The 27,876-nt window shown below is 47.9% G+C and overlaps 3 protein-coding genes across 14 annotated transcripts in view; all 3 read left to right on the top strand.

The window, feature by feature from the left end:
* Positions 1–12,927, top strand: part of SPATS2 (spermatogenesis associated serine rich 2) — a 167,630-nt gene extending 154,703 nt beyond the window's left edge. For 8 of the 9 annotated variants that reach the window (XM_030939266.1, XM_030939261.1, XM_030939257.1 and 5 more), the window contains 4 exons: positions 3,812–3,921; positions 8,253–8,355; positions 10,186–10,400; positions 11,451–12,924. In XM_030939266.1, coding sequence (XP_030795126.1) covers positions 3,812–3,921; positions 8,253–8,355; positions 10,186–10,400; positions 11,451–11,759 — 737 coding nt within the window. In that variant the 3' untranslated portion in view covers positions 11,760–12,924. Of the gene's footprint in view, positions 1–3,811; positions 3,922–8,252; positions 8,356–10,185; positions 10,401–11,450 lie in introns of all 9 variants that reach the window. The other variant, XM_030939259.1, reaches the window with a different exon arrangement.
* A 9,379-nt stretch (positions 12,928–22,306) lies between these two features.
* LOC115900044 lies at positions 22,307–25,305 on the top strand. The gene is made up of 3 exons (XM_030939697.1): positions 22,307–22,329; positions 24,102–24,560; positions 24,792–25,305. The coding sequence occupies exons 1-3, from the start codon at positions 22,307–22,309 to the stop codon at positions 25,162–25,164; spliced, it is 855 nt and encodes a 284-aa protein (XP_030795557.1). The 3' UTR covers positions 25,165–25,305.
* Positions 25,306–25,397: 92 nt separating this feature from the next.
* The window catches only part of KCNH3 (potassium voltage-gated channel subfamily H member 3), a 19,194-nt gene continuing 16,715 nt past the window's right edge, over positions 25,398–27,876 (top strand). The window contains exons 1-2 of one of the 4 annotated variants that reach the window (XM_010385389.2): positions 25,398–25,859; positions 27,257–27,490. In XM_010385389.2, coding sequence (XP_010383691.1) covers positions 25,784–25,859; positions 27,257–27,490 — 310 coding nt within the window. In that variant the 5' untranslated portion in view covers positions 25,398–25,783. Of the gene's footprint in view, positions 27,491–27,876 lie in introns of all 4 variants that reach the window. The other 3 variants (XM_030939073.1, XM_030939075.1, XM_030939074.1) reach the window with 3 other exon arrangements.

Raw genomic sequence — 27,876 nt, 5'->3', positions numbered from 1 at the left:
CTTTGGTGATTTGTGGAGTTTTGTACAGAAAAAACAGATATCTATTTTTTGATCATTTCTGTTAAGTGTTAGGTTAAACATGCACAGCTACACGAAGAAAAGGGAATACCAACTGCAACTTGTACAATGCCATTGATTTGGGGCATTTCGGTGGCAGGTTTTATCTTCCTGCATTAAATGGCAGATTTATTATTAGGAAAGTTGTTGATTTTAACCCACCCTCAAACTGATAAGAATAGAAATGCTGGGCTAGGTTGAGATCATGACTCACAGTTAAATCACTTGTGTGTGTGGTCACGGGCCAGAGGATGCAGCTTTGAAGCACTGAAATGACTTCAGTTTGGGTCCATTTTAACTTGAAAATTTGAGAATGTAGCAGAGACGCCTTCCACTGTTTTTCAGAGGTGAGATTTCGTTTACATTGAGCAATATATTTTGAGTTTCTAATTTGACATTTCAGTCCATTATTTTATCAGTACATTCTCTTTTTGAAAATGGAAATTCAGATAAACTAAAACCATTAAGAAGACATATTTCTTACTTTTGAGAAGAAGGTCCTTTTAGGCCAGGCATGATGGCTCACACATATAATCCTAGCACTTTGAGCGGATCACCTGAGCCCAGGAGTTTGAGACCAGCCTAGGCAACATAGTGAGATCTTGTCTCTACGAAAAATAAGAAATTAGACTGGGCGCAGTGGCTCACGCCTGTAATTCTAGCACTTTGGGAGGCCGAGGTGGGCAGATCATGAGGTCAGGAGATCGAGGCCATCCTGGCCAGCATGATGAAACCCCGTCTCTACTAAAAATGCAAAACTTAGCTGGGCATGGTGGCGCGTGCCTGTAGTCCCAGCTACTTGGGAGGCTGAGGCAGGAGAATCGCTTGAACCCGGGAGGCAGAGGTTGCAGTGAGCTGAGATCGCACCACTGCATTTCAGCCTGGCGACAGAATGAGACTCCGTCTCAAAAAAAAAAATTAACCAGGCATGGTGGCATGTGCTATATGGCTGTATGTAGTCCCATTTACTTGAGAGGCTGAGGTGGGAGGATCGCTTGAGCCCAGGAGGTCAAGGCTGCAGTGAACTGTGATTGCACCAGTGTACTCCAGCCTGGGCAATAGAGCAAGACCCTGTCTTGATATAAAGAAAAAGAAGGTGCTTTTAAAAATATTAATACATCTTTTATATTAATAGAAAATTTTGGCTGGGCGCAGTGGCTCACCCCTGTAATCCCAGCACTTTGGGAGGCCGAGGTGGGCTGCTCATGAGGTCAAGAGATCGAGACCATCCTGGCCAACATGATGAAACTCCATCTCTACTAAAAATACAAAAATTAGCTGGGCATGGTGGCATGGCCTGTAATCCCAGCTACTCGGGAGGCTGAGGCAGGAAAATCACTTGAACTCAGGGGGCGGAGGTTGCAGTGAGCCGAGATCGTGCCACTGCACTCCAGTGTGGTGACAGAGCGAGATTCCATCTCAAAACAAAACAAAACAAAAAATTTCAAATAGGCTAATGTAACAAACTCCCATCACTCAGCTTCAACCAGTTATCAAGTTGTGCCCAATCTTATTTTATCAAATTCAGAGCTCAGAGTTTTACTTAACTTCATCAGTTTTATATCTTTAGCTCTTTTCTCCCTGAAAATCCTGGTTCTTAATGACATGATGTAATTACTCATTTACCAATGCTGTTAAGAGTTGCTTTTTGCTTTTTACATATTATAATTTTATTAAGTAATTGATGGGTTTGTAGTATTTCAGTCTTTTCCAGTGTTGAATAATTAGGTCCTGTGAGTTATCTGTTATGTGTAGAAAGCTTTTTATTTACTTCATTTTTGCCATTTTGAGAGCTATAATTTTGTCATAGAATCACTGAATGCTAGAGCTGAGAGAAACTGAAGTTGATACAAATGGCAAATAGGTTTTATCTTGGGAGCTAAACCAATAGATCATTTGTAACTGTTGGGCTTTGGTGTTAAGAAACTTTTGTAGGCATGCTCCTGACTCCTGAGAAAGTGGGCCCTGACTGATTAGTGTGACTTGGGTCTAGGCAGCCCATGTGTGCATCTCTGTGGCAGTTGGGCTGAGTAAACTTGCTAAATACATCCAGCTGTCTGTAATATCTGGTGTAACTCTTTAAAATTTCTGTTTTTTTCTGACATGAATTTGGCTAATTCCTCAGTATGTTACAGGATTCTGTGTATATCAGTTAGGGATTCAGTTTGACTACATGGAACAGAGTGGCCTAAATAAATGTGAGTGTCTTTTTTTCTCAGGAAATGAAAAGTACAGAGGTAAGCAACCCAGGGCTGGCAGGACATTTCCAGTATGACATTAGGGACCCAGGTTCTTCTATCCTTCTGCGCAGCCACTCTGAGAGTATGCTTATGGTCAAAAGACAACTCCCTAGGCTCCAGTCAAGAAGGAGTAAAATGTTACATGCTAAGACCCCTTTAAAACACTCTCCTGTAAACCCTGCCCTTTGAGTTCTGCTTATATCTCAATGGTGAAACTGTATCACATGACCATTTCATCTGTAGCAAAGCCAGAAAATACAGATTTTTTAACCTAATTTTGTTGGTACCCAACAACATTGGATTTCTGATAGCCCTGAATGTTCCTGAATATAGTTGGAAAGACTGTGTTCTATCAACTAACGGTCTTTACTATAGTCCTCCCCTACCCAGTATCCCTCTTTTTTCCAAAATGAGAATATGTTCACCACCTCCTCAGTAGCAATACCTCCAAAGTCTCATCTAGTTAGTTAATATTCAGCTGAAAGGCCAGGTCTTCAGAGTAATTTCAGATCTTCCAAGGATGGGATCTCATAAATTAAAAGAAAGGCTAAATGCCCCCTTCTCCGATATTACACAGTTGGAGAAAGAAAAGGATGATTATAGTAAAAATTCCCACTTGGAAAAGCAATGATCAAATCGTGCTGGACAGGGAAGGATAGCAGAGTCCCTTCCCTGGGAGTAGAGAACATTCCTTGGGTGGTTTATCTGCTTCCAGGGAGGATTTCTTTGGTTCAGTTTCCACTGTAGCCCCTGTCTCTCTGGGAGATTTTTATTGTCTGTTCTCTGCCATGACCAAGTTGTATCCAAGTTGTATATCAGAAAGCATGCCATAGAAGGTGGTTCTTAAAAGGGTGTAACCATCTAAATACCCATCACTAGGGAACTCGGTAAATAATTGTGGTATATCCCCATACTCAGTGGCTGTTAAATAGAATGAAGGTGATCCAGATGTATTAACAGGGAATAAACTTAAAGATATATTAAGTAAAAATAGCTAAGGTAAAGGAAAGACCATGTGTATGATATACTTCCATTTGTGAGAAGGGAAAAAGGAGAGATACATATGTATGCATGTTGTGTGTACATAGACAATATTTGGAAGTGTACATAAGAAATGATGAACAGCGGTTTCCTCTAGAGAGGAGACCACAAAATCAGAAATAAGAGAGATGCTCTTTTCATTTTATCCTCAACTTACTCTAGATGAATATGTTTTATTATGTGTGCATATTTCCTTTTTAATTTATATGCATCTTGATAAAATTTTTTTGACTGGAAGGAGAAATAACAAATGATTTATGAGTGTTTGTGATTTATAAAAAAATGTTTACTACTTAACTGCCTTCAGAGACCCAATGGAAGGTAGAGACCGGACTTCTGATATTTTCATTTTCTGGATGGATGGGCAACTAAGCCTTTGGCTGACCAAATACCTACTACAAGGCATATATTTCTAGTTCTTCTTTATCCTATTTAGCAGCAACATAAGGTTCACACTCACTTTTCCTCTACAGTGGAAATTTTGCTCAGCCGACAAAAGAAGGCTGAACTTCTAAAGAAGATGACTCATGTGGCTGTTCAAATGTCAGAGCAGCAATTGGTTGAGCTCAGAGCTGATATCAAGGTAAAACTTCTTTCTGCTTTCTGCCTTTCTTCTTATCCTCAGGGGCTAAAGTAAGAAATTTTCATAATTCATGGCCATATCTAATATATTAAACTCATGATCTTCCTTTCCCAAACCTGGCCCTCTTCCTGGTCCCTTTCCCTGTAAGTGGTATTGTCATCTACCTAGTTATCCCAGCTGGAAACCTTAGAAAATTTCTCCATTTCCCACCTTAAATCTATCAGCACACCCCATCCATTTGACTAAATCTCAGATCTGACCTTATTTTTTCATCTCTACCACCACCATTATGATCAGGTTACCACCATCTCTTGCCTGGACTTCTGTAAGAGCCTTTTAACTGATTGTGTTCATCCATTCTGTCTCTGCCCCACCCACCCCACCCTCCATGTATGTTCCCCACACTACAGCAGTCTGCTTCAAAACTTTCTGTTGCTTTTAGGATAAATACTATAATCCTTAATCCAGTATGAAGGACTGTGCAGTCTTGCTCTGCCATTAGCCTCAGTTCATACCATCCCCACTGGTCCTCCGCCCTCCAGCAGAGGCTGGAGGCTTCTACACTTCACAGACACACACGCTTTTCCATCTGTCCAAACGCTCTTCTCCGAGCCTCCAACCACAGTTACCACTCTTTTTTTTGGGAGACAAAGTCGCGCTCTGTCACCCAGGCTGGAGTGCAATGGTGTGATCTCGGCTCACCGTAACCTCTGCCTCCCGGATTCAAGTGATTCTCCTGCCTCAGCCTCCCGAGTAGCTGGGATTACAGGCATGCACCAACATGTCCAGCTAATTTTTGTATTTTTAGTAGAGATGGGGTTTCTCCATGTTGGTCAGGCTGGTCTTGAACTCCCAACCTCAGGTGGTCTGCCTGCCTCAGCCTCCCAAAGTGCTAGGATTACAGCCATGAGCCACCACACCTGGCGGCTAATTTTTATATTTTTAGTAGAGATGGGGTTTCATGATGTTGGCCAGGCTGGTCTCAAACTCCTGACCTCAGGTGATCCACCCACCTCGGCCTCTCAAAGTGCTGAGATTACAGGCGTGAGCCACTGTGAACAGCCCAGTTACCACTCTTGACCTCCTCATCCTTCCTGACTTCCCCATCATATCTCCCCATTCTGTGCTTTCAGAGCACAGTTAGGATTTTATGTGCATTTGCTTAATTTGTCTTCCCCACTAGATAGTGAACTTCACAGTGGCAGGCAGGAGCTCCTGTCTCTCCAAGTGCCTAGCACAGCACCTTGGTATGTAGTTGGTCTTCTGTAAATAGTTGGTTGGCCAATTCTGATTGTATAGAGAAAAATTATCTTTGAGATGTTTGTTGTAATCTTTTTACAAAAATCACTTGGGTTCAATATTTATACCTTTTAATTCTTTTTTGTTTTTTTTGAGACAGAGTCTCGCTCTGTCATCCAGGCTGGAGTGAAGTGGCGCTGTCACCGCTCACTGCAACCTTTACCTCCCAGGTTCAAGTGATTCTCATGCCTCAGCCTCCCAAGTAGCTGGAATTACAGGCATGTGCCACCACGCCCTGCTAATTTTTGTATTTTAGTAGAGACAGGGTTTCACCATGTTGGCCAGGCTGGTCTCGAACCCCTGACCCCAAGTGATCCACTCGCCTTGGCCTCCCAGATTGCTGGGATTACAGGCATGAGCCACCACACTTGGCCAAATTCTTATATAAAGAACAGTGTTTCTGAGACTAAGCATGTGAACCTGAGGGAAATTGGGATATTCATGGATAGTTGTGGTCATTGGCATTCTAAATAATTGTTTATAAACTGCAAGCTGTGACAAAGGGAGTTGGCCTTCTCCACACCTGTGCCCTTTACCTCTTCTCTTTCTGAACACATAAGATTTATTGTCACACTGAGAGAACACTTGCTGTACAACAGTCTATAAAATAAAAACAGAGGTGGAATATCATCCAGGACCTTACAGGGATCCTTGCTATCATCTGACCCAGTGTTAGACCTGTGGAGTATTGTTCTCTCACTGCCTCCCCTTCAACTCTGTTGGGGTGAACTAGCCAAATCATGCAAATGTGCAGTTACCGTTTTCTGTTTAACTAAAACTATATGATTAAATTTTATAGAAAGGCCTCCTCACATTGATGCCAGTCAGTCTCATTCAACTCTTGGGGAGAAGCCGGAAACCCCTTTGGAATTAGATGAGAATTCTGGCTCTCACAGGCTTCATCTGTTCCTCTTCCCACGTGGCTGAAAAGCTGCTGGAAATATTTCTGCAGGCTGACTAAGGATCTGTTTCTCTCCACTTTTTCAGTGTACTGAAGTGGGTGCTGTGCAATTTAAATGTCTTATTTCCAGATCATTTTATTTCCGTCATTCCTATTATGTCTTTGACTCAACAAACCCTAGAATTTGTTTCAGAATTAATCTCAGACTGATATTACATGTCTGAAGGCTTTGTAACAAGAGGTTCGTGTGCTTTCCTAAGCCGCAGCATACTCTGAAGTTTTAGGAATTCAAGGCTGGAAGGTCATTTTTCTCTCTCCTTTCCCTTTCAGTGCTTCTGGTTGCTTCCCGAGAATTCTGATGCAGAGTAGTATTAGGCCACCCCCAGTTAAGAGGAGTGTCTTGAAGGGTTCAGTTCTTCCAAATTATATCTAGGCCTTTCACTTTTCTTTTTTATCTCCTTTTCATCTGAAAAAAAAAATGATTCTAGTCTACTTTAGACATTGTTTAATGAAATAGACCCCCAGAAGCACTTTATTCCTGACATGTTTCTAGTCCCACGATTTTTTTTTTTTTTTTTTTTTTTTTTTTTTTTTTTGAGACAGAGTCTCGCTCTGTCGCCCGGGCTGGAGTACAGTGGCCGGTTCTCAGCTCACTGCAAGCTCCGCCTCCCGGGTTTATGCCATTCTCCTGCTTCAGCCTCTGAGTAGTTGGGACTACAGGCGCCCGCCACCTCGCCCGGCTAGTTTTTTTTTTTGTGTTTTTTAGTAGAGACGGGGTTTCACCGTGTTAGCCAGGATGGTCTCGATCTCCTGACCTCGTGATCCACCCGTCTCGGTCTCCCAAAGTGCTGGGATTACAGGCTTGAGCCACCGCGCCCGGCCAATCCCACGATTTTTATAGCATGGTTAGTTTTTGACTCAAGGGGTTGGTTACTTCTCAGCTCAGTCTGCTTAAAAGGATTAAATTACTTGCAGCATAAACTTCTCATTTGCAAAGTTGACTTTTCACATGAATGATTTTCCATCTCAAGAAATTGTTCCTATTTCAAGGACTAAGAAATCCTACTTTATTATAAAGAGATTAAGTGGGTTTCCTAAGGAAGTTCCTATTAACATCAAACCATCTATCTAAATGGTATCATTGTAGCACCTTGTAAACATTTTTGCTGCCTGTTTCTGTATAAAATGGAAAGACATGGAGAATAGCCAACAGTAGAAAGATGGCCCTCTGCGGCCAGGCGCGGTGGCTCAAGCCTGTAATCCAGCACTTTGGGAGGCCGAGGCGGGTGGATCACGAGGTCAGGAGATCGAGACTATCCTGGCTAACACGGTGAAACACCGTCTCCACTAAAAAATACAAAAAACTAGCTGGGCGAGGTGGCGGGTGCCTGTAGTCCCAGCTACACGGGAGGCTGAGGCGGAGCTTGCAATGAGCTGAGATCCGGCCACTGCACTCCAGCCCCGGCGACAGAGCGAGACTCCGTCTCAAAAAAAAAAAAAAAAAAAAAAAGAAAGGTGGCCCTCTACTATTCTTCCTCCTCTTTTCTTTCTTTCTTTCTTTTTTTTTTTTTTTTTTTGAGAAGGAGGCTCGCTCTGTCGCCCAGGCTGGAGTGCAGTGGCTGGATCTCGACTCACTGCAAGTTCTGCCTTCCGGGTTCATGCCATTCTCCTGCCTCAGCCTCCCGAGTAGCTGGGACTACAGGCACCTGCCACCTCGCCCGGCTAGTTTTTTTGTATTTTTTTAGTAGAGATGGGGTTTCACCATGTTAGCCAGGATGGTCTCGATCTCTTGACCTCGTGATCTGCCCATCTCAGCGTCCCAAAGTGCTGGGATTACAGGCTTGAGCCACCACGCCCGGCCCTTTTTTCTTTCTTTACAGTTTCTCTTGATTACATCGAATGGGCTTTGGCAATCATGTAGCATTTCATAAACTTACAGACTTGCCTTTGGGCTCTTGAGAAATTGAATAGATTTATTCGATCACCCAGCGTTGGTCATGTGATGGCCATTTAATAAACTTTGAAGCAGTAAAAAGACAATTAAAAATGATTGTTTTATCTGTATAGTAAGTTATGGATTCCATGGATGATGTTTGTCTAACCTGGAGGCCTTTCTTTGCCCTTTCTCCAGCACTTTGTTAGTGAACGTAAATACGATGAGGATCTGGGACGAGTAGCCCGGTTCACCTGTGATGTAGAGACCTTAAAAAAGAGCATTGATTCATTTGGACAAGGTGAGATGGTGAGAGGGTCTGGGCACTACAGTTGGTGATTATTAATTAGAGACTGACATGCTGATTGTCTTCGTCCCGATTCCTCATTAGTGCCTCTTGTTTGCTTGTTGTTGTGAAAAGTAACTCTGGGATGCTTATGAAGTCCATGGGTGCAGATACTTTGAACTCTGAGGACAAGTATTTGCCAGCTCCCTAAATGTGAAAGACTGTTTTTTCATGCTGAATTGAGAGGTGCATGATATGTGGTATAAAGAGCATGGGCCCTTCAGTCAGACCAAGTTTGGATCCCTGCCTCTATAATAACCTCATTTTACTCCTCTCCAAAATGCAGATAACAGGCCAGGCGCGGAGGCTTACATGTGTAATCTCAACAAATTGGAAGGCTGAGGCCAGAGAATCACTTTAGCCCAGGAGTTCAAGACCATCCTGGGCAACATAGCGAGGTTCCCATCTCTTCAAAAAATTAAAAAGATAAAATTAGCGAGGTGTAGTGGCACATGCTTGTAGTCCTAGCTACTCAGGAGGTGGGGTGGGGGTGGGTGAGAAGGGGAAGATCGTTTGAGCCAGGAGTTTGAGGTTCCAATGAGCTATGATTGCCACTGCACTCCAGCCTGGGCACCAGAGCAAGACTGTGTCTCTAAATAGGAGAAAACAATACTTGTGTTGCCTAGAACATAATAGACTCTTAAATAATAGCATTAAAGGGTAGGGGAGTACCTATGAGGTGAGAGTTTCTAGTGACCTGTTTGTCAAACCCTGAACTTAGCCTCTTTGTTATTTCTGTCTAGTATAAAAGTGAAATATTGCCGGGCGCAGTGGCTCACGCCTGTAATCCCAGCACTTTGGGAGGCTGAGGTGGGCGGATCACAAGGTCGGGAGATCGAGACCATCCTGGCTAACATGGTGAAACCCCATCTCTACTAAAAAATACAAAAAATTAGCCAGACGAGGTGGTGGGTGCCTGTAGTCCCAGCTAATCAAGAGGCTGAGGCAGGAGAATGGCATGAACTCGGGAGGCAGAGCTTGCAGTGAGCCGAGATCGCACCACTGCACTCCAGCCTGGGCGACAGAGCAAGACTCCGTCTCCAAAAAAAAAAAAAAAAAAAAAAAAAGTGAAATATTTAACCCATGGCAACAATTATAAACTCATTGTTAGTCCAGGCTTAAAGCCTAGAAAAAAAATCTAGAGAGTAGTTTTAAACCATTGGAATTCTAACACAATTTGAACTGAAAATATTAATATTTGTTCAGTTAAATAGGTACTTTGAATTTGGGATTAATTTTGCAGAAAGAAATTTGGCAATATACGTGTTTGTTGTAAAGATTAGTTCTATTCATATTTAACTGATCTTGATTATTTATACCTTGTATCATTCAAAATTCTTTAAAAAATTTAGTAAATATTTTATGTATGTACCTTTTTCTTTCTTTGCAAAGACTGTACTTTAGAATGTTTCTTGCATAGGAAACTGAACATATGGTCTATACAATTGTTCCCAGGCTTAGTCAGCTGCTAGAGCCATAGCCAGGAGTTTAGGTAGTACCAGATCCAATCCCAAGAAGTCATTAGTTGGTGGGAAATGGGTAACTTTGATGTTAAACCGTTCTCTTGTTTAAGAATTCCTTTACAAAGCAGTGGGGCTTTGGAGGAAGTGGAGGAAGAGGGCAGAAGGGAGATTTTTCTTCCTGTTACCAGTTTTAGAGGTTTTTCTTTACTTGAATAGATAGATCTTTATCTTAAATTGCTCATTGTGAAATTGAGAAAGTAGAAACCTTACCCATTGTGCTGTTCCATCATATGATCATATATTCCTCATATTTCTGTTCCAGTGTCTCATCCAAAGAACAGCTATTCAACCAGATCCCGATGTAGCTCAGTTACATCTGTGTCCTTGAGTAGCCCAAGTGATGCCTCTGCTGCTTCCTCTTCCACCTGTTCCTCTCCTCCCAGCCTTACAAGTGCTAACAAGAAAAACTTTGCACCGGGAGAGACTCCTGCAGCCATAGCAAACTCCAGTGGCCAGCCCTACCAGCCACTTCGGGAGGTAACCTAGCTTCTACACTGAGCGTGTTAGGAAGAAAACCCTCCAGATTGTCAAAGCTTAAAAGCTGATAGCTCAGTATATTATCTTCCTTACTTTATTCCCATTCCATGCCTGTTTTGAATCCCTCCAACCCGAGTTAGTTCCTGAGAAAGCATTAGATATGTATGTTCCAAACTGCCAGCCAGTTTAGATTTCCTGTTGCCAAGAACTGCTGACTTTCTTGTGTTGGCAGCGATCCCTGCTGTTGTAGATAGTATTGCCTGGTAATTAGTCACACTGGGAGTCGTGCACCCATCTCAAGGTAGACAGGCACCACAAGTGGCAGTTTCACCAGTGTGCATCTGAAAGCAGCAACTCCCTAGAAGGACAATGTGGAATTTACAGGGAAAGAGAGAGTGACCTGGTGGGGATGGGGGGAAAACACTAGAAAGCCGAGGAGTAATCCCATAGGTTCTTCTCCTGTTTGAAGAATAAACACAAGAGCAATCCAAGGCAGTACTGTCAGTAATTCTTCAGAACTGGTATGACGTTTGGAATTGGAGGACAAAAATAAAATCCCATGCCATAAGCTTTCCGGATTATATTGTGAAAGATGTGCTGAATGCCACAGCAGCAAGCTTTAATCTATAGTCATGACATTTAGCAAAGCAGGCCATAGTGATGTTTACTTTATTATTCCAAATGTTTATTATCTTTACCAATGGCCTTTTATCTGAAGAATTCAGACATAATATAATATACTTGTCCAGTTGAGGACTTGTAACAACCCACAGAATGTTCTTTCTTCCTTATCTTTCTTCTTGCATCCTGCTAAAGAAAAGTAAATTCTTCAGTGGAGAAGAGCCTAGGCATGAAGAGCAGGGAAAGATGGATTAGTTCTGAAGTAGTGGCTAGGTTGGATCGGCTGACAGAATTCTTTGAGTCTTGAGAGATAAACTGAGTCCCAAGCATGGAATACCACAATTCTGCTTTCAGAATACTCTTGTAAAGTGAACGAATGGGGTACCATAATGCTAGAGCACCTTGAACATTGTATTCTTTTATCTTTAGGTATTGCCAGGGAACAGACGAGGACAAGGCTACAGGCCACAAGGCCAAAAATCCAATGACCCCATGAACCAAGGGCGGCATGACAGTATGGGTCGTTACAGAAACAGCTCGTGGTATTCATCTGGTTCCAGGTATCAGAGTGCTCCATCTCAGGCACCAGGAAACACCAGTGAAAGAGGCCAGACTCACTCTGCAGGGACCCAAGGAACTGGAGTCAGCATGGAGCCAAGCCCTCCCATGCCTTCATTCAAAAAGGGGCTCCCCCAGCGCAAACCCAGGACCTCTCAGACTGAAGCCGTGAACTCTTGAGAGAAATTCCAGTTGGCCTCTCTCCTCTCTCCACACAATTCAACTTGATAACTGGACTTTAGGAAACTTATAGTTAGATTTAATAACAAAAAGAAGTTTATGTGTATTGCTTTTTGTGCCATTCTAAACATTGTTAGTTTCTTGTCTCCTTATTTCCTCTTTACCATTTTGGAGGAAGCTATTTTTTTCCTTGATCTTTCCCAGTGATATGGATTGAATCTGGTTGGTCATTTCCACCAGGAATCAGAGGCAGCTGTTACCAGGTTTCGGCCTTCCAGTTGACCCCTCCACTGTAGAGGCTGTCTCAGGAGGAGGTGAATCAGAGCTAGTCTGTCACCTTTCCAATCTAAGCAGAAGCCACAGGTGCCTGACAGGTTCCCTTCAACCATTTGACCAAGAGAGGCAATGAGGGGATCATACGCTGCACTGGATTTGCCAGAGAAGGGAAAATTTAATTAGTGAAAAGGAAAGAACACTAGGAAACATTTGAGAACCTGCCTCTATCCCAGAACGTGCCTGAGATTTGACACTCAAATCAGTGTTTAGTCTTCTGCTTGGCACCATAGCTTAACCTGCAGTTTCTTCAAAATGCCCAATGCCTTGTTTCCTATTACCTTAGATTGCAAACCAGTCTAGGGAAGTCTATGGGAAAATAGCATTTAATTAAAGTTTAAAAAAAAAAAAAAAAAGATTGGGTGCAGTGGCTCACGCCTGTAATCCCAGCACTTTGGGAGACTGAGGCGAGTGGATCACTAGGTCAGGAGTTCAAGACCAGCCTGGTCAACATGGTGAAACCCCGTCTCTAATAAAAATACAAAAATTAGCTGGGCATGATGGCGTGCGCCTATAATCCCAGCTACTCAGGAGGCTGAGGCAGGAGAATCGCTTGAACCCAGGAGGCGGAGGCTGCAGTGAGCTGAGATTGTGCCACTGCACTCCAGCCTGGGTGACAGAGTGAGACTCAGTCCCAAAAAAAAAAAAAAAAAAAAAAAATTTTCTGTTTGAATGTTTGGAGACTTTTTTTTGTTCTCTCCCTTTCCTGAACCCTATTCTGATCCTGAACCAAATTTATAGCAATATAATTAGTGTTAATCTAAGGCATTACTCATCAAAAAATTGCTGCAATCAGTCTTTATAGTTGAATAAATAAAAACAGCTGCATAAATATTCCCACATTTGTTTCATAGGCGCAAGTGGTTTCATTTCGTTATGTTTTTCTTTGGGCCTCATGGGGGTAGAAGTCACTCAGACAGCTTGTTCCAGGATTAAATGAGGGTATCTGATTCCCAAGTCATTTTTCTGCCACCGCTGTGTAGCTTCAGAACCAGATTAAAATGTGAAAGCCTGGATGAGCAAATGCAGTTGTTCCTAGTGAGAAAGGATCATAGGATAGGGAATGGTGACTTTCCAAAGGAGAACTTAACCACTTTAGGAAAACCACAGCTCTCCAGGCTCTCCCAGGTAACCAAAGATTATAATGGCACTGCTCTTCCCAACTCCCTGTCCCTTGACTGAGTACTGAACGTAATTGAGCTCTTGCATGTAGCAGGTGGCATGGGTGCCAGACCCTTCCACCCCGCACTCACCCCCAGCATCTGTGATTTAATCACAGCACATCTTTTCTTTCTCTGGCATGTGTTCTCCCAAGTCTGAAGCCCAGACTGTAAGTGGCAGTCGTGCAGAACGTAGCTGCCTCAGGGCTTCCCTTGCCTCCTTGGCTGAAGCTGAGCTGCCAGGGTTCAGGTTGGTTGAACACATTCAGAGAGAGAGAGAGAGAGTGTGTGTGTATCTGTCTTGTCTTTCAGTAAAGAAAACAGTAGTCAAGGAGTTCTGGGAAAGCCATTTTCCAAGAGCACCTCATTTTGGGGAATTTGTCCAACAACACCAACAGCCTGCTGGGTGTCAGGAAAAAACCCTGCATTTCTGATTAATTGCTTACCTATACTTTATCAGAAATCCAGAGATTGAAGTGACCTGGAAGGATTATGAGGTCTGTTCCTGTATCCAAGCAAGACTATACTTAACTGCCCAGACAGATGGGACAAGGCATGTTTATCAAAAATGCCTTGAAGTTAAAATTAAAATCTCCTTATAGAAAATATTTGAAAATTTTTCATGACCACAAAAAGTTTGAAAATTTTGAATTAAAATTTTTTTTTGAGATGGAGTCTTGCTCTATCGCCCAGGCTGGAGAGCAGTGGCCGGATCTCAGCTCACTGCAAGCTCCGCCTCCCGGGTTCACGCCATTCTCCTGTCTCAGCCTCCCGAGTAGCTGGGACTACAGGCGCCGCCACCGCGCCCAGCTAGTTTTTTGTATTTTTTAGTAGAGACGGGGTTTCACCGTGTTAGCCAGGATGGTCTCGATCTCCTGACCTCGTGATCCACCCGTCTCGGCCTCCCAAAGTGCTGGGATTACAGGCTTGAGCCACCGCGCCCGGCCTAAAAAAGTTTTTATTACAAAAGTATTTAAAATATCAACACAGAAATATAAAAGAAAAAAGTTTTCCATCTTTCCACTTATCAGGGGTAATGATTGTTAATTTGGCATATATCCTTCTACGCCTTTTTTCTTTTTAGAAATGGGGTCTCACTGTGTTGCCTAGGCTGGAGTGCAGTAGCTATTCACGGACATGATTAGAGGGGACTGCAGCCTCAAACTCTTGGGCTTAAGCAATCCTCCTGCCTCAGCCTCCTGAGTAGCTGGACTGCAGGTGTGCTCCATCACTCCTGGTTAGACTGTTTTTAAAGCATGTATGTGCATATACACATGGGTATATGGGTTTTTTATTATTCTTATAAAAAGATTATACTGAGCTGGGTGCGGTGGCTCATGCCTGTAATCCCAGCACTTTCGGAGGCGGAGGTGGGCGGATCACCTGAGGTCAGGAGTTCAAGACCAGTCTGACCAACATGGAGAAACCCCATCTCTACTAACAATACAAAATGAGCTGGGTGTGGTAGTGCATGCCTGTAATCCCAACTACTCAGGAGGCTGAGGCAGGAGAATCACGTGAACCTGGGAGGCAGAGGTTGTGGTGAGCCGAGATCATGCCATTGCATAGCAGCCTGGGCAACAAGAGCAAAATTCTGTCTTGGCCGGACGCAGTGGCTCATGCCTGTAATCCCAGCATTTGGGAGGCCGAGGCAGGCAAATCGTGTGGTCAGGAGATCAAGATCATCCTGGCTAACATGGTGAAACCCCGTCTCTATTAAAAATACAAAAACTAGCCGGGCGAGGTGGCGGGCGCCTGTAGTCCCAGCTACTCGGGAGGCTGAGGCAGGAGAATGGCGTGAACCCGGGAGGCGGAGCTTGCAGTGAGCTGAGATCTGGCCACTGCACTCCAGTCCGGGCGACAGAGCGAGACTCCGCCTCAAAAAAAAAAAAAAAAAATACAAAAATTAGCCAGGCATGGTGGCGCATGCCTGTAATCCCAGCTACTCAAGAGGCTGAGGCAGGAGAATCACTTGAACCAGGGAGTCGGAGGTTCCAGTGAGTCGAGATTGTGCCAGTGCACTCCAGCCTGGGCTACAGAGTGAGACTCCGTCTCACAGAAAAAAAAAGGGGGGGGGGCACCGGGTGTGGTAGCTTACGCCTGTAATCCCAGCACTTTGGGAGACCGAGGTGGGCAGATCGCTTGAGCTCAGGAGTTCAAGATCAACCCGGCCAACATGGTGAAACCCCCATCTCTACTAAAAATACAAAAAAAAATTAGCTTGGCGTGGTGGCAGGTGCCTGTAATCCCAGCTACTTGGGAGGCTGAGGCAGGAGAATCTCTTGAACCCGGGAGGCGGAGGTTGCAGTGAGCCGAGATCACGCCAATGCACTCCAGCCTGGGCGACAGTGAGATTCCATCTCAAAACAAAAACAAGCAAAAAAAAGGGGTACATAATAGAAATTTAGACGTCTTCTCTACCTTGTCTCAGTCCCCAGAAGAAATCATTAGTAAGTTTCTTACATGTCTTTCCAGAAATTTTCTAAACCCAAACATGGAAGTACCTTTTCTTCTTTCTTTTGCATAAATGGAATTCATACTGTGCATACCCTTATACAAGTTGCTCTTTTCACTTGTCCTCACTTTTTGTAACTCATTTTTTTTGTTTTGTTTTAAGAAAAATCAAGTATATTTCTATATACTGACATGGACGGAGGTCTACGAGGTATAGACCTCTGTTCTGTGACTGCATAGTATTCCATTGTATAAGTTTGTTATTAATTAGTTTAACCAGTCCCTAATGATGGTTTTCAGTTTTTTGCTGTTACAAGTACTGCTGCAGTGAGCAATCCATAATGCATATATCATTCCTCACTTGTGAGAATATCCCTGTAGGATAAATCCCTAGGAGTGGAATTACTGGGTCGTATAGTTATTGATAAAGTATTATTTTGATAAAGTTGCACGGATTCACACATACAACTTATTTATTTAGAGATATGGACTCTCTCTGTCACCCAGGCTGGACTGCAGTGGTGGGATCATAGCTCTCTGTAGCCTCAAACTCCCGGGCTCAAGGGATCCTCCTGCCTCAGCCTTCCAAGTAGCTGTGTCTACAGGTGCATGCCACCACACCTAATTTTTTAATTTTTTTGTAGCGATATGGTCTTGCTTTGTTGTCCAGGCTGGTCTCAAACTTTTAGCCTCAAGCAGTCCTCCCACCTTGGCCTGCCAAAGTGCTGGGATTACAGGTGTCAGCCACTACACCCAGCCATCAGGTTTACATTTTCTGCCAGTGTTTGGCAATGCTTTGTACAGTTGCTGAGCCAGAAGCTAAGGAGAGAAACAATCCCTGACTTCACGTAGCTGATAAACCAGTTGATGCAACTGAGAATACCAATAAATAATACAAGGAAATAATGTTGCTTGAAAGTGCCATGCTGTCTTCGAGGTGGAGGGAGCACAGCCAAAGGTCTGGGTCCCATGCTTGAGCCAGAACTATACCAGCATATGATCAGGCAGTTGTGCAGTGGTGTATGGAGATAGTGACCTTCTATTATATTTCAGAATCCCAAACCAGGGTACAGTCTTGTGAGTATGAATGTATGTATGGGAGGGAATAGGATAAACTAGTTGAAGTCAGGAATGACCTGGAAAATTCGGGATGCATGTCACTCATCTTTGTACTAACCTGTTCTCTTGGAGAAGGTCAGTAGAATAATGACTTGTTGCCCCTGAAAATTCCACCATCTGACCTAAGAAAATGAAGTTTTGTCTTGCCTGATTTATAGGTTTCATCCCACCTTCTGGTCCCATTTGGTGAGGATTGTATCCTTATGGCAACACATTTCTTGGAAGAAGAAACAGGTGTACATGCTGGGGGGCTACCAACTGATACAAGGAACTATTTTATCACTAGTTTAACCAATGAGTTCAAAGTACTGGCCCACAATGCTGGTAGCCAGAACAACATACTAAATATACTATAAAATCAAGTTTTTCTGGTTGTTGTAGCCACTTGGGCACATTTTCTCACCTGCAAACATTGAGGTACCTACTGTGTGCTAGGCACTCTGCTGAGTTCTGAGCCAGAAACTATTCTAGCTCATTCTTTTTTTTTTTTTTTTTTTGAAATGGAGTCTCACTCTGTCGCCCAGGCTAGAGTGTGGTGGTGCGATCTCGGCTCACTGCAAGCTCCGCCTCCCAAGTTCATGCCATTCTCCTGCCTCAGCCTCCCAAGTAGCTGGGACTACAGGCGCCCGCCACCACGCCTGGCTAATTTTTTGTATTTTTAGTAGAGACGGGGTTTCACCGTGTTAGCCAGGATGGTCTCGATCTCCTGACCTCGTGATGCACCCGCCTCAGCCTCCCAGAGTGCTGGGATTACAGGTGTGAGCCACCGCGCCTGGCCTTTTTTTTTTTCTTCTTCTTTATATTTTTTGAGACAGGGTCTCACTCTGTCACCCAGGCTGGAGTACAGTGGGGCCATCTCAGTTCACTGCAACCTCTGCCTTCCTGGTTGAAGCACTTCTCTTGCCTCAGCCTCCCGAGTAGCTGGGATTACAGGTGTGGGCCACCACACCCAGCTAATTTTTATATTTTTAGTAGAGACGGGGTTTCACCATATTGGCCAGGCTAATCTCAAACTCCTGGCCTCAAGTGATTTGCCTGCCTCAGCCTCCCGATTAGCTGGGATTACAGGTGTGGGCCACCACACCCAGCTAATTTTTATATTTTTAGTAGAGACGGGGTTTCACCATATTGGCCAGGCTAATCTCAAACTCCTGGCCTCAAGTGATTTGCCCACCTCAGCCTCCCAAAGTGCTAGGATTACAGGCGTGAGCCACCAGGCCCAGCCCTAGCTCATTCTTCAACCACTTTGCAGGTAAAGGAAGTAGAGCTCGTCTTTAAACCCTTGGGAGCCCTGCCTGTTGACCAGGCAGTGTGGTAAAGTATAAAGACTCAACCTGGGGCTGGGCGCGGTGGCTCAAGCCTGTAATCCCAGCACTTTGGGAGGCCGAGGTGGGCGGATCACAAGGTCAGGAGATCGAGACCATCTGGCTAACACGGTGAAACCCCCGTCTCTACTAAAATAGTACAATAAAACTAGCCGGGCGAGGTGGCGGGCGCCTGTAGTCCCAGCTACTCGGGAGGCTGAGGCAGGAGAATGGCGTGAACCCGGGAGGCGGAGCTTGCAGTGAGCTGAGATCCCCCACTGCACTCCAGCCTGGGCGACAGAGCGAGACTCCGTCTCAAAAAAAAAAAAAAAAAAAAAAAAAAGACTCAACCTGGATTTTAATTCTGGCTTCACAGCTTGGTAACTGTGTGACCGACTGCCCTTGGACAGATAACAGCTTTGAACCTCTTTCTGAACTGTGAAGTGGGACAATGGCAACGACTTTATGAGACATCTAGCCAGGTGCTACAGAACAGTCCCCTGGGTGTCTAGGCTAACCCATGACAAGTAGAATGTTTAGCCCCTTTCCTTTTCTGTCTCTCCTGCTTTGTTAAAAAGTATATGAAAGAAGACTTCTCCTATCTCCAGCTGGACAGACCTTATTAACTACAAAAATACTAAAAATCCAGCTATCCTATTCCTTCTGTAAAATTTTTTCCTGAGTGCATGCCCCTCCAGCATGGTGAGCCCTGTGCCCCTCTTGTCTGTCTGCCATACTGGTCAGAAAATACACCCCTACCCCAGTTTCAGAGATATGTGGATGGGGCAGGCAGATGCTGATGGAGCTGACCTCAGCTAACACAGTAACCATTGCGGCAGCACACAGGTGAAGCTGGGGCCAGGGTTTCCCAGGGGAAAGTCAGGGAACATTATTTCCATACATGTGATGAGGCAGTTTTATTACCTGCCTTGTTACTCAGTTCCAAGGAGGAAACTCTATCCAAAAAAGATGTTTCTGGGTGAAGAAACTCACCCACCAGCACAACTATTCTCCTGCCTGCCCCTGTCAAAACAGCAGGAACAAATACCACGCACTCCAATTCCTTAGGGAAAAGTCGGGTCTCCTTTTTATGTCTCTTCAACTTAACCGAGTTAGGCTTTCTCTGTAACTTGATTTCAAACACACCTGTTTTCTGGTGCTGCTAGAACACATGAATTGAGAGGATGAGCTTTCTCAGGAGGCCGGGCATACACTCCCTTGCCACCTCCAGCAGGGCTGTGTCGGCCACCTTCCCTGTGGGGCCTGCAGTTAACTGCAGTGTCTCACCTGGCGTGGAGTCCAGGTGTTGTTCACAGTGGGCACTCACTACAGGTCACTGACCATCTGTCAGAAATAACCATGCAGTTTCCCTTTTCATAGGCTGTTTACCAAAAGAGAAAACGAAGTGGCCCCACAGCATAGCATAGTCCTGAATTGCCGTCAACCTAGTCAAGTCTTGTTTCAGATCGGATTCTTTTTCTTACTAGCCAAGCAATATGGGCCCGTTTCTTTATCTGTGGATAAACACAACAATGTGCCTCCCCGGATTCCTTTGTTTGAAAGTTGATTGTGGGCCCGGCGCAGTGGCTCATGCCTGTAATCCCAGCACTTTGGGAGGCCGAGGCAGGCGGATCACCTGAGGTCGGGAGTTCGAGGCCAGCCTGGCCAACATGGTGAAACCCTGTCTCTACTAAAAATAAAAAAATTAGCTGGGCATGGTGGCACACGCCTGTGATCCCAGCTACTCGGGAGGCTGAGTCAGGAGAATCACTTGAACCCGGGAGGTGGAGGTTGCAATGAGCCAAGATCGCGCCATTCAACTCCAGCCTAGGTCACAAGAGCAAGACTCCATCTCAAAAAAAAAAAAAAAAAAAAAAAAAAAAAAAAAAAAAGTTGATTGTGGTCTGTTCCCACTCTACTCTAGCCAGAGTCTTCCATTAAAAGAAAAGGAATCGCCTAGAATGAGACAGACAAGGTGCGGCCAAGTACTAGAGGCCTCAAAGAATTCCAAAATGTTTTATTTTGGTGGGGATGGGGAACCCTCAGGCTTCATCCTGAGCTCATTTCTCTGGTCCTAGCACCGAGGGCCAGGGATTTATTGTTGTTGTTGTTCTGTCCCCCAGGCTGGAGTGCAGTAGCATGATCTCAGTTTCCTACAACCTCCGCCTCCTGGGTTCAAGCGACTCTCCTGCCTCAGCCTCCCGAGTAGCTGGGATTACAGGCGTGTGCCACCATGCCCTGTTAATTTTTGTATTTTCAGTAGAGATGGGGGTTTCACCACATTGGCCAGGTTGGTCTTGAACACCTGACCTCAAGTGATCCACCCGCCTCGGACTCCCAAAGTGTTGGGATTACAGATGTGAGCCACTGCGCCTGGCCAGGCCAGGACTTTTCAAAAATAACAGCTGGCTCGGGTTCATTTCACAAATCAAAAGACCTGATACTCGGCAAGATAAAGTACCCTCTGCCCACCCTGGGTCTCCCAGCTGGCCAGTGGCAGAGCTAGATTGGAACCCCAACTAGTCTGACTTGAAAGCCCAAGATTTTCCCATCATACAACACAACCTTAGAAGCAGAGCCTGGCCATGCTGGCTGAGAGCCAGGCTCAGAGAACAGGCCTGGGGACCTCCAGAGAAGAAGGTGGAGAGAGTGGGAATAGGCAGGGAAGGGGAGGGGCCCCTGGGCTCTGTTCCTCGACAGCCGCCTGTTCCCACTCCCTGAACACAGTGTCTGACTCCACCTGCGCTTTGTGGTTGTGGAGTGGGGGGACTTTTTCCATCCTTTGTGTCTTGAGCGGTTTTTTCCTTGCTTTGAGCTTCCCTACTCTCTCTCCTTGTTCCTTTTTGTAGCTAATACTCCCACAGGCCTCCCACGGCAGCTCCAAAATGCAGCCTCCTGAGTTTCTTCTTGTTGACAGAGGCTTTGAGCATCTCTGAACAGGAATCCTCCTCAACGTTCCCCTCCCTGTGACTCCCCACCACAGCCAAATGAGTCAAGAGCTGGCAGAAGGGGAGAGGAAAAGGAGTTACAGTGAGGACTATGGTGCTCATCTCCCAGGGCCCTGCTCAATTTTCAACTCCCCAATCCCTGTCTTACTCTCTCCTAAATGTGGGTCCCTGCCCTTTGTGCATGTGGGTTGGGGGCTGGAGGAAAGATGGAAGGAAAAGATAGGGAATTAAAAGAATAAAAGAGGACCGGGCAAGGTGGCTCATGCCTGTAATCCCAGCACTTTGGGAGGCCGAGGCAGGTGGATCACCTGAGGTCAGGAGTTCGAGACCAGCCTGGCCACCCTGGTGAAACCTCGTCTCTACTAAAAATACAAAAACTAGCTGGGCATCATGGTGAGCGCCTGTAGTCACAGCTACTCGGGAGGCTGAGGCAGGAGAATCACTTGAACTCAGGATGCAGAGGTTGCAGTGAGCGAGATCGTGCCATTGCACTCCAGCCCGGGCAACAGAGTGAGACTCCGTTCAAAAAAAAAACAAAAAACAAAAAACAAGGAATAAAAGAAAAAACAATTTAAAAAAAAAAAAGAATAGAAAGAATAAAAGATAGAGAATTAGTGACTAAGAGCTGGGGGAATTCATACAAACAAAAGACAGGTCTGGCAGGAAGATCTGAGGGACTGGGTAAAGGTGAAGAGAGAGGACAGTGGGCTGAGATCCTGTGCCTGATCACGCTCATTCAAAACAGGCCAGATAAAGGAAAGGGTTGGTAGCGGCACCCTCCCTCAGTACGCATTCACATGAGTTCTTTGAGGGGCAATGGGGGAAGGAGTTTAAAGGCCCAAACAGGCTTTTGACTTTTCTCTCTGCAATAAGAATGATAATAACATTCCATACATATTAGTGTATTTTCTTCTCCTGGAAGTGGGGACCAGGGCAGCAAAGGGTGACATGGGCATTGTGCCTGGAGCTGCTGGAGGAGGCAGTGCACCTCAGACTAGGGATTTGACCTCTTTGCCCCAAGTTTTTCGTCTGTGAATTGGCAGTTATAGCCAATAAGTAGCTCATAACATTATTATGAAGATTAACTGGATAATCCAAATAAAGCACTTTGCACAGTGCCTGGCACAAAGTTAATGCTCAATAAGTGTAAGCTGCTGTAATCCTCAGGGGCACCCCACACATTCCATCCTGCCCTGCTCACCCCAACCCAAGGTGTCTGGTTTGGCTTAATGCCCAAAACCAGCCCTGGCAGGTGAGCTGGAAGCCTGAAAGTCTAAACACTTAGGCCTTACAGGGATAAGTGTAAGGCCACCCAGACATGCTACACAAGCCCAGATGACCAGTCCTGAGTGCCCATACAGTTAGGCTAGAGAGAGGCAGACCCAACGACCTAGGACTGGGATACTGTCAGGGTTCTAACCCTGGCTGTGTCATTTACCAACTCTGTTACCTTGAGCAATCTCTATCTTCCTCCTCCTCCTCCTCCGCCTCCTTCTCCTTCTCCACTTCTCCTCCTCCTCCTCCTCCTCCTCCTCCTCTCCTCTCCTCCTCCTCCTCCTCCTCCTCCCTTCTTCTTCTTCTTCTTCTTCTTCTTCTTCTTCTTCTTCTTCTTCTTCTTCTTCTTCTTCTTCCCTCCTCCTCCTCCTCTTCTTCCTCTTCCTCTTCCTCTTCTTCTTCTTCTTCTTCTTCTTCTTCTTCTTCTTCTTCTTCTCCTTCCCTTCCTCTTCTCTCTCTCTCTTTCTCTCTCTCTGTCTCTCTCTCAGCTCTAGTTCCCCCTCTGTGAAATGGAGCATAAGGAGCACCCACTCGGCTGTTTCACACAGCTCCCAGGAGACGCAAAATCAGATAATAAACATTTACACGTTGCACGTGTCACACACTGTTCTAGGTCCCCTACACATACTCACTCATTGAATCCTCATTAGGACCCTCTGATGTCATTATTAGCATCCTCATTTTACAGATGAGAAAACTGAGTCAGAGAAGGGTTAATAACTTGCCTTTAAAAATCACACAGGCCAAGAGTGGTGGCTCATGCCTGTAATCCCAGGACTTTGGGAGGCCGAGGCGGGCGGATCACCTGAGGTCAGGAGTTCAAGACCAGCCTGTCCAACACGATGAAACCTGATCCCTACTAAACATACAAAAATTAGCCAGGCATGGTGGTGGTGCATGCCTGTAGTCCCAACTACTCGGGAGGCTGAGGCAGGAGAATTGCTTGAACTTGGGAGGCGTAGGTTGCAGTGAGCAGACATAGCTCCAATGCACTCCAGCCTAGGCGACAGAGGGAGGCTCCGTCTCAAAAAAAAAAAAAAAAAACAAGGCCGGGCGCGGTGGCTCAAGCCTGTAATCCCAGCACTTTGGGATTCCGAGATGGGCGGATCACGAGGTCAGGAGATCGAGACCATCCTGGCTAACACGGTGAAACCCCGTCTCTACTAAAAAAATACAAAAAACTAGCCGGGCGAGGTGGCGGGCGCCTGTAGTCCCAGCTATTCGGGAGGCTGAGGCAGGAGAATGGCGTAAACCCGGGAGGCAGAGCTTGCAGTGAGCTGAGATCTGGCCACTGCACTCCAGCCCGGGCGACAGAGCGAGACTCTGTCTCAAAAAAAAAAAACAAACAAACAAACAAATAAAAAATCATACAGACCAAAATTTTAAAAAAAAATTTTTTTTTTTTTTAAATCACAGGGACAGCAAGTGGCAGACCTGGTTCCCAAGTGGGTGGGTGATTTCAACTGTGGCCTTACCCTGTTTCAAAGTGAACTGACTCCTAAAATGTCTTTCTTTTTAGTAGACGGCTGGACCTCTGCCTGGAGAGGAAGCCTTGAGCGGCTGGGGGAGGGGATTACTTTACAGCCAGGATCCATCCAAGGCTGGGGATGGGATGGGAGCAGGATCTAAGACCCTAAGTGACCCTTAGTGACCCTAGGGAGGATTCCTTAAGGTCACTCCTCCTCCTGGGGACCAGATTCCAGGCTTCACAGGACTGGAGAAGGGGGAACGCGTCCTCCCTTCCCAAAGCGCCAGCTCGTTTAGATACAGGTGCCTGGGGCTTTCGCCCTTGTCGCTGACGAGGGGTAGGTGGAACGGGGAACACTCCTTTCTTTCCGATACTGGTGACTGTGAGTGCGTCTGGAGGGATGGGGGTGCAGAGCCTACCGCTTCGCTCGTTAGGGAACAAATTGCTGTTTTGGCCCTGGCGGCTCCTCTGGGCGCGGGCGGCAGCCGCGCTCTCTGGCAAATCGTGGGAGGGAGGAGGAGCGGCGCTGGGAGGCAAGTCCGGGGGACCGTCGCAGCGCGGGAGGCCAAGAAGCGACGGCCGCCCCGGGCCCGGCTCCGCCCCGCCGGGAAGGGGCTCCCTGCAGCCGTCCCCCGGCAGCTCTCCACGCGGCGCCGCGAGGAGCTCTCCAGGACTGAGCTGGGTGAGGAGCGGGGCTCGGCCTTCCTCGCTCCCCCGGTGCCAGGACCCGCATGCACAAGGTTCGGAAGTTTTTTGCAGTGTCTGACCCCTGTCGGTCCCCTGTATTTACCACCCGATCCTCTAGCGCGCTTAGGAGAGGCAAGAGGTGACAAAAGCCAGAGGGAAATGGAGGGGCAGGACAAAGGGTCTGGCGTTCCCCTCCCCACCACACACCCTTTCCACCCACGGGGTCACACGGAGGACGTCTGACCCTTACTCCTAGGGCTACCCACCCTCTGGTTTCCCGGCAGCTCCTGCTTGCGGGGGCACCTCATAAGAGCAGCTGGATCCATTTTCCAGAGAGTCAAGTTGAGGATGAGAAAGTCTCGAGGGCCGGACAGCTGTGCGCGCAGAACCCCCGCCCCATCTGCTTTTAGATTTCCCGGGTGTGGCTGGAGCCCCTCTAGAGCGCCGGCCTCCGCTGGGCGCCGGGCCTTCACCTGCGCCTGTCGCCCTGTCCCCTTGCCCACTGCATTTTCCTCGGGAAGAGCATCTTCCACAGCTTGCGCCCCCCACCCCACACGCTCCGAGCCCTTCTCCCATTCCGCCGGGGGAGGAGCGGCTGCTAGGAGGCTCTCGGAGAGCCCCGGGCTGCAGAGAAAGACGCCTCCCCTCTGCGGCTGAGCCGAGTCAGCGGGAGGGGCCGGCTGCTCGCCAGTGGTTCTCCGAGGGACTGGCGGGGAGGCCCGCGGGGTAGGATCAGGGCGGTCGCCGCCTCCCCGCCCCCACCGAGGTCCCGAAGGGAGGGGAGCCCTCGGCGGGAGGCCTGTCCCTTTAAGGAGGCGGCCCTGGCTGGGTGTGCCCCGTCTCCATGGTTACCCCGGTGCAGGCGGCGGGCGCGGGAGGGAGGGAGGGAAGCTGCAGCTTCTCCCCGACAGACGGAGGGAGCTGCCGAGAGCCGGCGCCGAGCGGAGCCCGAGCGGAAGCCCACCCGCAGCCGACACGCGAGCCGCTGCCGCGGAGGGAGGTGCTGAGAGCGCCGCGGCTGCGGGGCCTGGAGCCCGGGATTCGTGGGCGGCGAGAGTGCGAGGGGTCGCGCGCCATGCTCCGGGCCCCGACGGCGCGGACGCCCCCTTGCGCGCCCGCGGCCGGCGCGACCCGGGATCCCGGTCTGGGCATTGCCCCCCGACGGCTGCGCTAGGGAGCGCGGGGCCCGGCGGGGGGCGGCCGAGCTGGGCGCCCTCCCCCGGCGCGGAGTCCCCGCACCCCGGAGGGATGGGGCCAGCAGCCGCGGGCGCCTAAGATGCCGGCCATGCGGGGCCTCCTGGCGCCGCAGAACACCTTCCTGGACACCATCGCTACGCGCTTCGACGGCACGCGTGAGTCCGACCCTCGCCCACTTGCACCCGGGCCGCTGGACCCTCGCCAGGGCTCCCGCCTGCCCCGAACCCCCAGCAGCCCAGCTTGGCGCCCGCCTGTTCTCAACCTCTCCTCCCTACCCGCCCCTCTTGAGGCTGGGGCCATCGTCTCCTGCTAGGCGCCGTTCCCCCGAAGGTTCGGGGTCAACACTGCTTCAGGCGAGGCAACAGGACCAGAAGTCCCTGGGTGTGGGTCCTGGGATGCTCTCTGTTAGCTGGGTCTCGAACCCGAACCTGGTCAGTCTGACCCGTCCCATCCCTGCGTCTGGCGCTGTCGCAGCAACTACCCTCGGACTGGCGGGGTAAGGCGAGGCGGGTGAGCAGTGCTCAGGGACAGCTGAGAGGGCTCAAAAAACAGATTTAGAAAAGAGATTTGCAAACGGAGATAGAGTAGGCGGGACTCGGGAGAGCATGGTGTGTCCAAGCCCCGTGTGTCATAGCCTGAACCCCCTAGACTTGGGGAGGCCATCTAGCCCCAAGAAGATGGTCTGGGGACTCCCATCAGGACTGGCGAAGTTTGGAGAAGGCGCCCCAAGCTCTGGATCCCCGGTTCCGGGGGTCTGAGCACAGGGGAAGTGGTGAAAGCCCCTCCCCCCTCCTCTCCCTCACATCCCCCGTGGGGCTTCCCAGCTCTCTGCCTAGGTCCTCCTTGGTCTCCGGTTCCTGATAGGAGGTGGGAGCCCAGCACTGAGCTCTCCCTCCTCTGGGCTCCTCCATCTGCTTTGCCAGTTTGCTTGGCTCCTGCAGCCTGCTGATTCAGTGCCCCCTACTCCCCAATACATTCCTGGCTCCTGGCTCCCGAGCTCAGTCACCATTCTTACACCCCCATTCTTGATCACATTCACTAATTCCTGAGCCAGGTCAGGCAGCTAGGGCTAAAACACAGACAGCAGGATGTATGGTGGTCTGGGGTTGACTCCCAGTCTAGGTGTGTCCCAGTGGGAGGAGCCAGACAGCCAACCTGGGTACCTGGCTAGTGGGTGAGCCTGGCAGAAGTAGAGGTGGGGCTGAGGCTGGCCCAGAGCTGGCAGTGCAGTCCTTGTTAGGGAATCCCCAATCCCAGCCCTTACCCCACATTGCTCAGGACACCCTCCAGAGGGCACAGTGCCCGTACAGCGCTTCATTCACTGACCTCAGTTCACACGTGCTGATCCTTGAATGTACTCACACCTGCTTCAGGGCACTGACAAACAGGTGACACACACTGATTGCCATTCATAAACAGCCCTGCCGTAACACACACAGGATTCCTGGGGTTTGGAAAACCCACTCTTTGGTTGCAGGTATTTGGGAAAGGAGGGGTGGTAGGCCTCCTGCCCCTTCACCCCAGGTCTCTTCTGAGAGGTGCTCTCTTGCAGACAGTAACTTCGTGCTGGGCAACGCCCAGGTGGCGGGGCTCTTCCCCGTGGTCTACTGCTCTGATGGCTTCTGTGACCTCACGGGCTTCTCCCGGGCTGAGGTCATGCAGCGGGGCTGTGCCTGCTCCTTCCTTTATGGCCCAGACACCAGTGAGCTCGTCCGCCAACAGATCCGCAAGGCCCTGGACGAGCACAAGGAGTTCAAGGCTGAGCTGATCCTGTACCGGAAGAGCGGTGAGGGGCCACCTGGCCAGCCTGCCTCACCTTTGCAGTCTTACCCAGCCTGGCACTGGCCCCATCGACTATCCCTTCTCCTTTCTGTTGCCATCTTCTCCATCCCATCTTTGCATCCCCCCATCCAACCCCTCTTGCTCCATCCCACCGCTTGCCCGTGGCTCCCCATCTCTACCTGCCTCACCCTAGACTCAGCCTGCATTCAGTTCCAACCTTGGGTTTCCCACATCCAACAGAAAAGCATCCGCATTTCGGCAGGGCAGATCTACCGCGGGACAGGTCTGGCTGTCATGTTTGCTCTCCTTTGCCTCCGCCCCCCAATTCCATCAAGCCCTGCCCTCAGTGAAACTGGACTGCCAGCCCCTCCCCCAGGAAACCACTGGATC

The sequence above is a fragment of the Rhinopithecus roxellana genome, chromosome 10, assembly GCF_007565055.1.
Source record: "Rhinopithecus roxellana isolate Shanxi Qingling chromosome 10, ASM756505v1, whole genome shotgun sequence".
NCBI classification, from domain to species: Eukaryota; Metazoa; Chordata; class Mammalia; order Primates; family Cercopithecidae; genus Rhinopithecus; species Rhinopithecus roxellana.
This window is presented reverse-complemented; position numbering and strand designations above follow the sequence as displayed.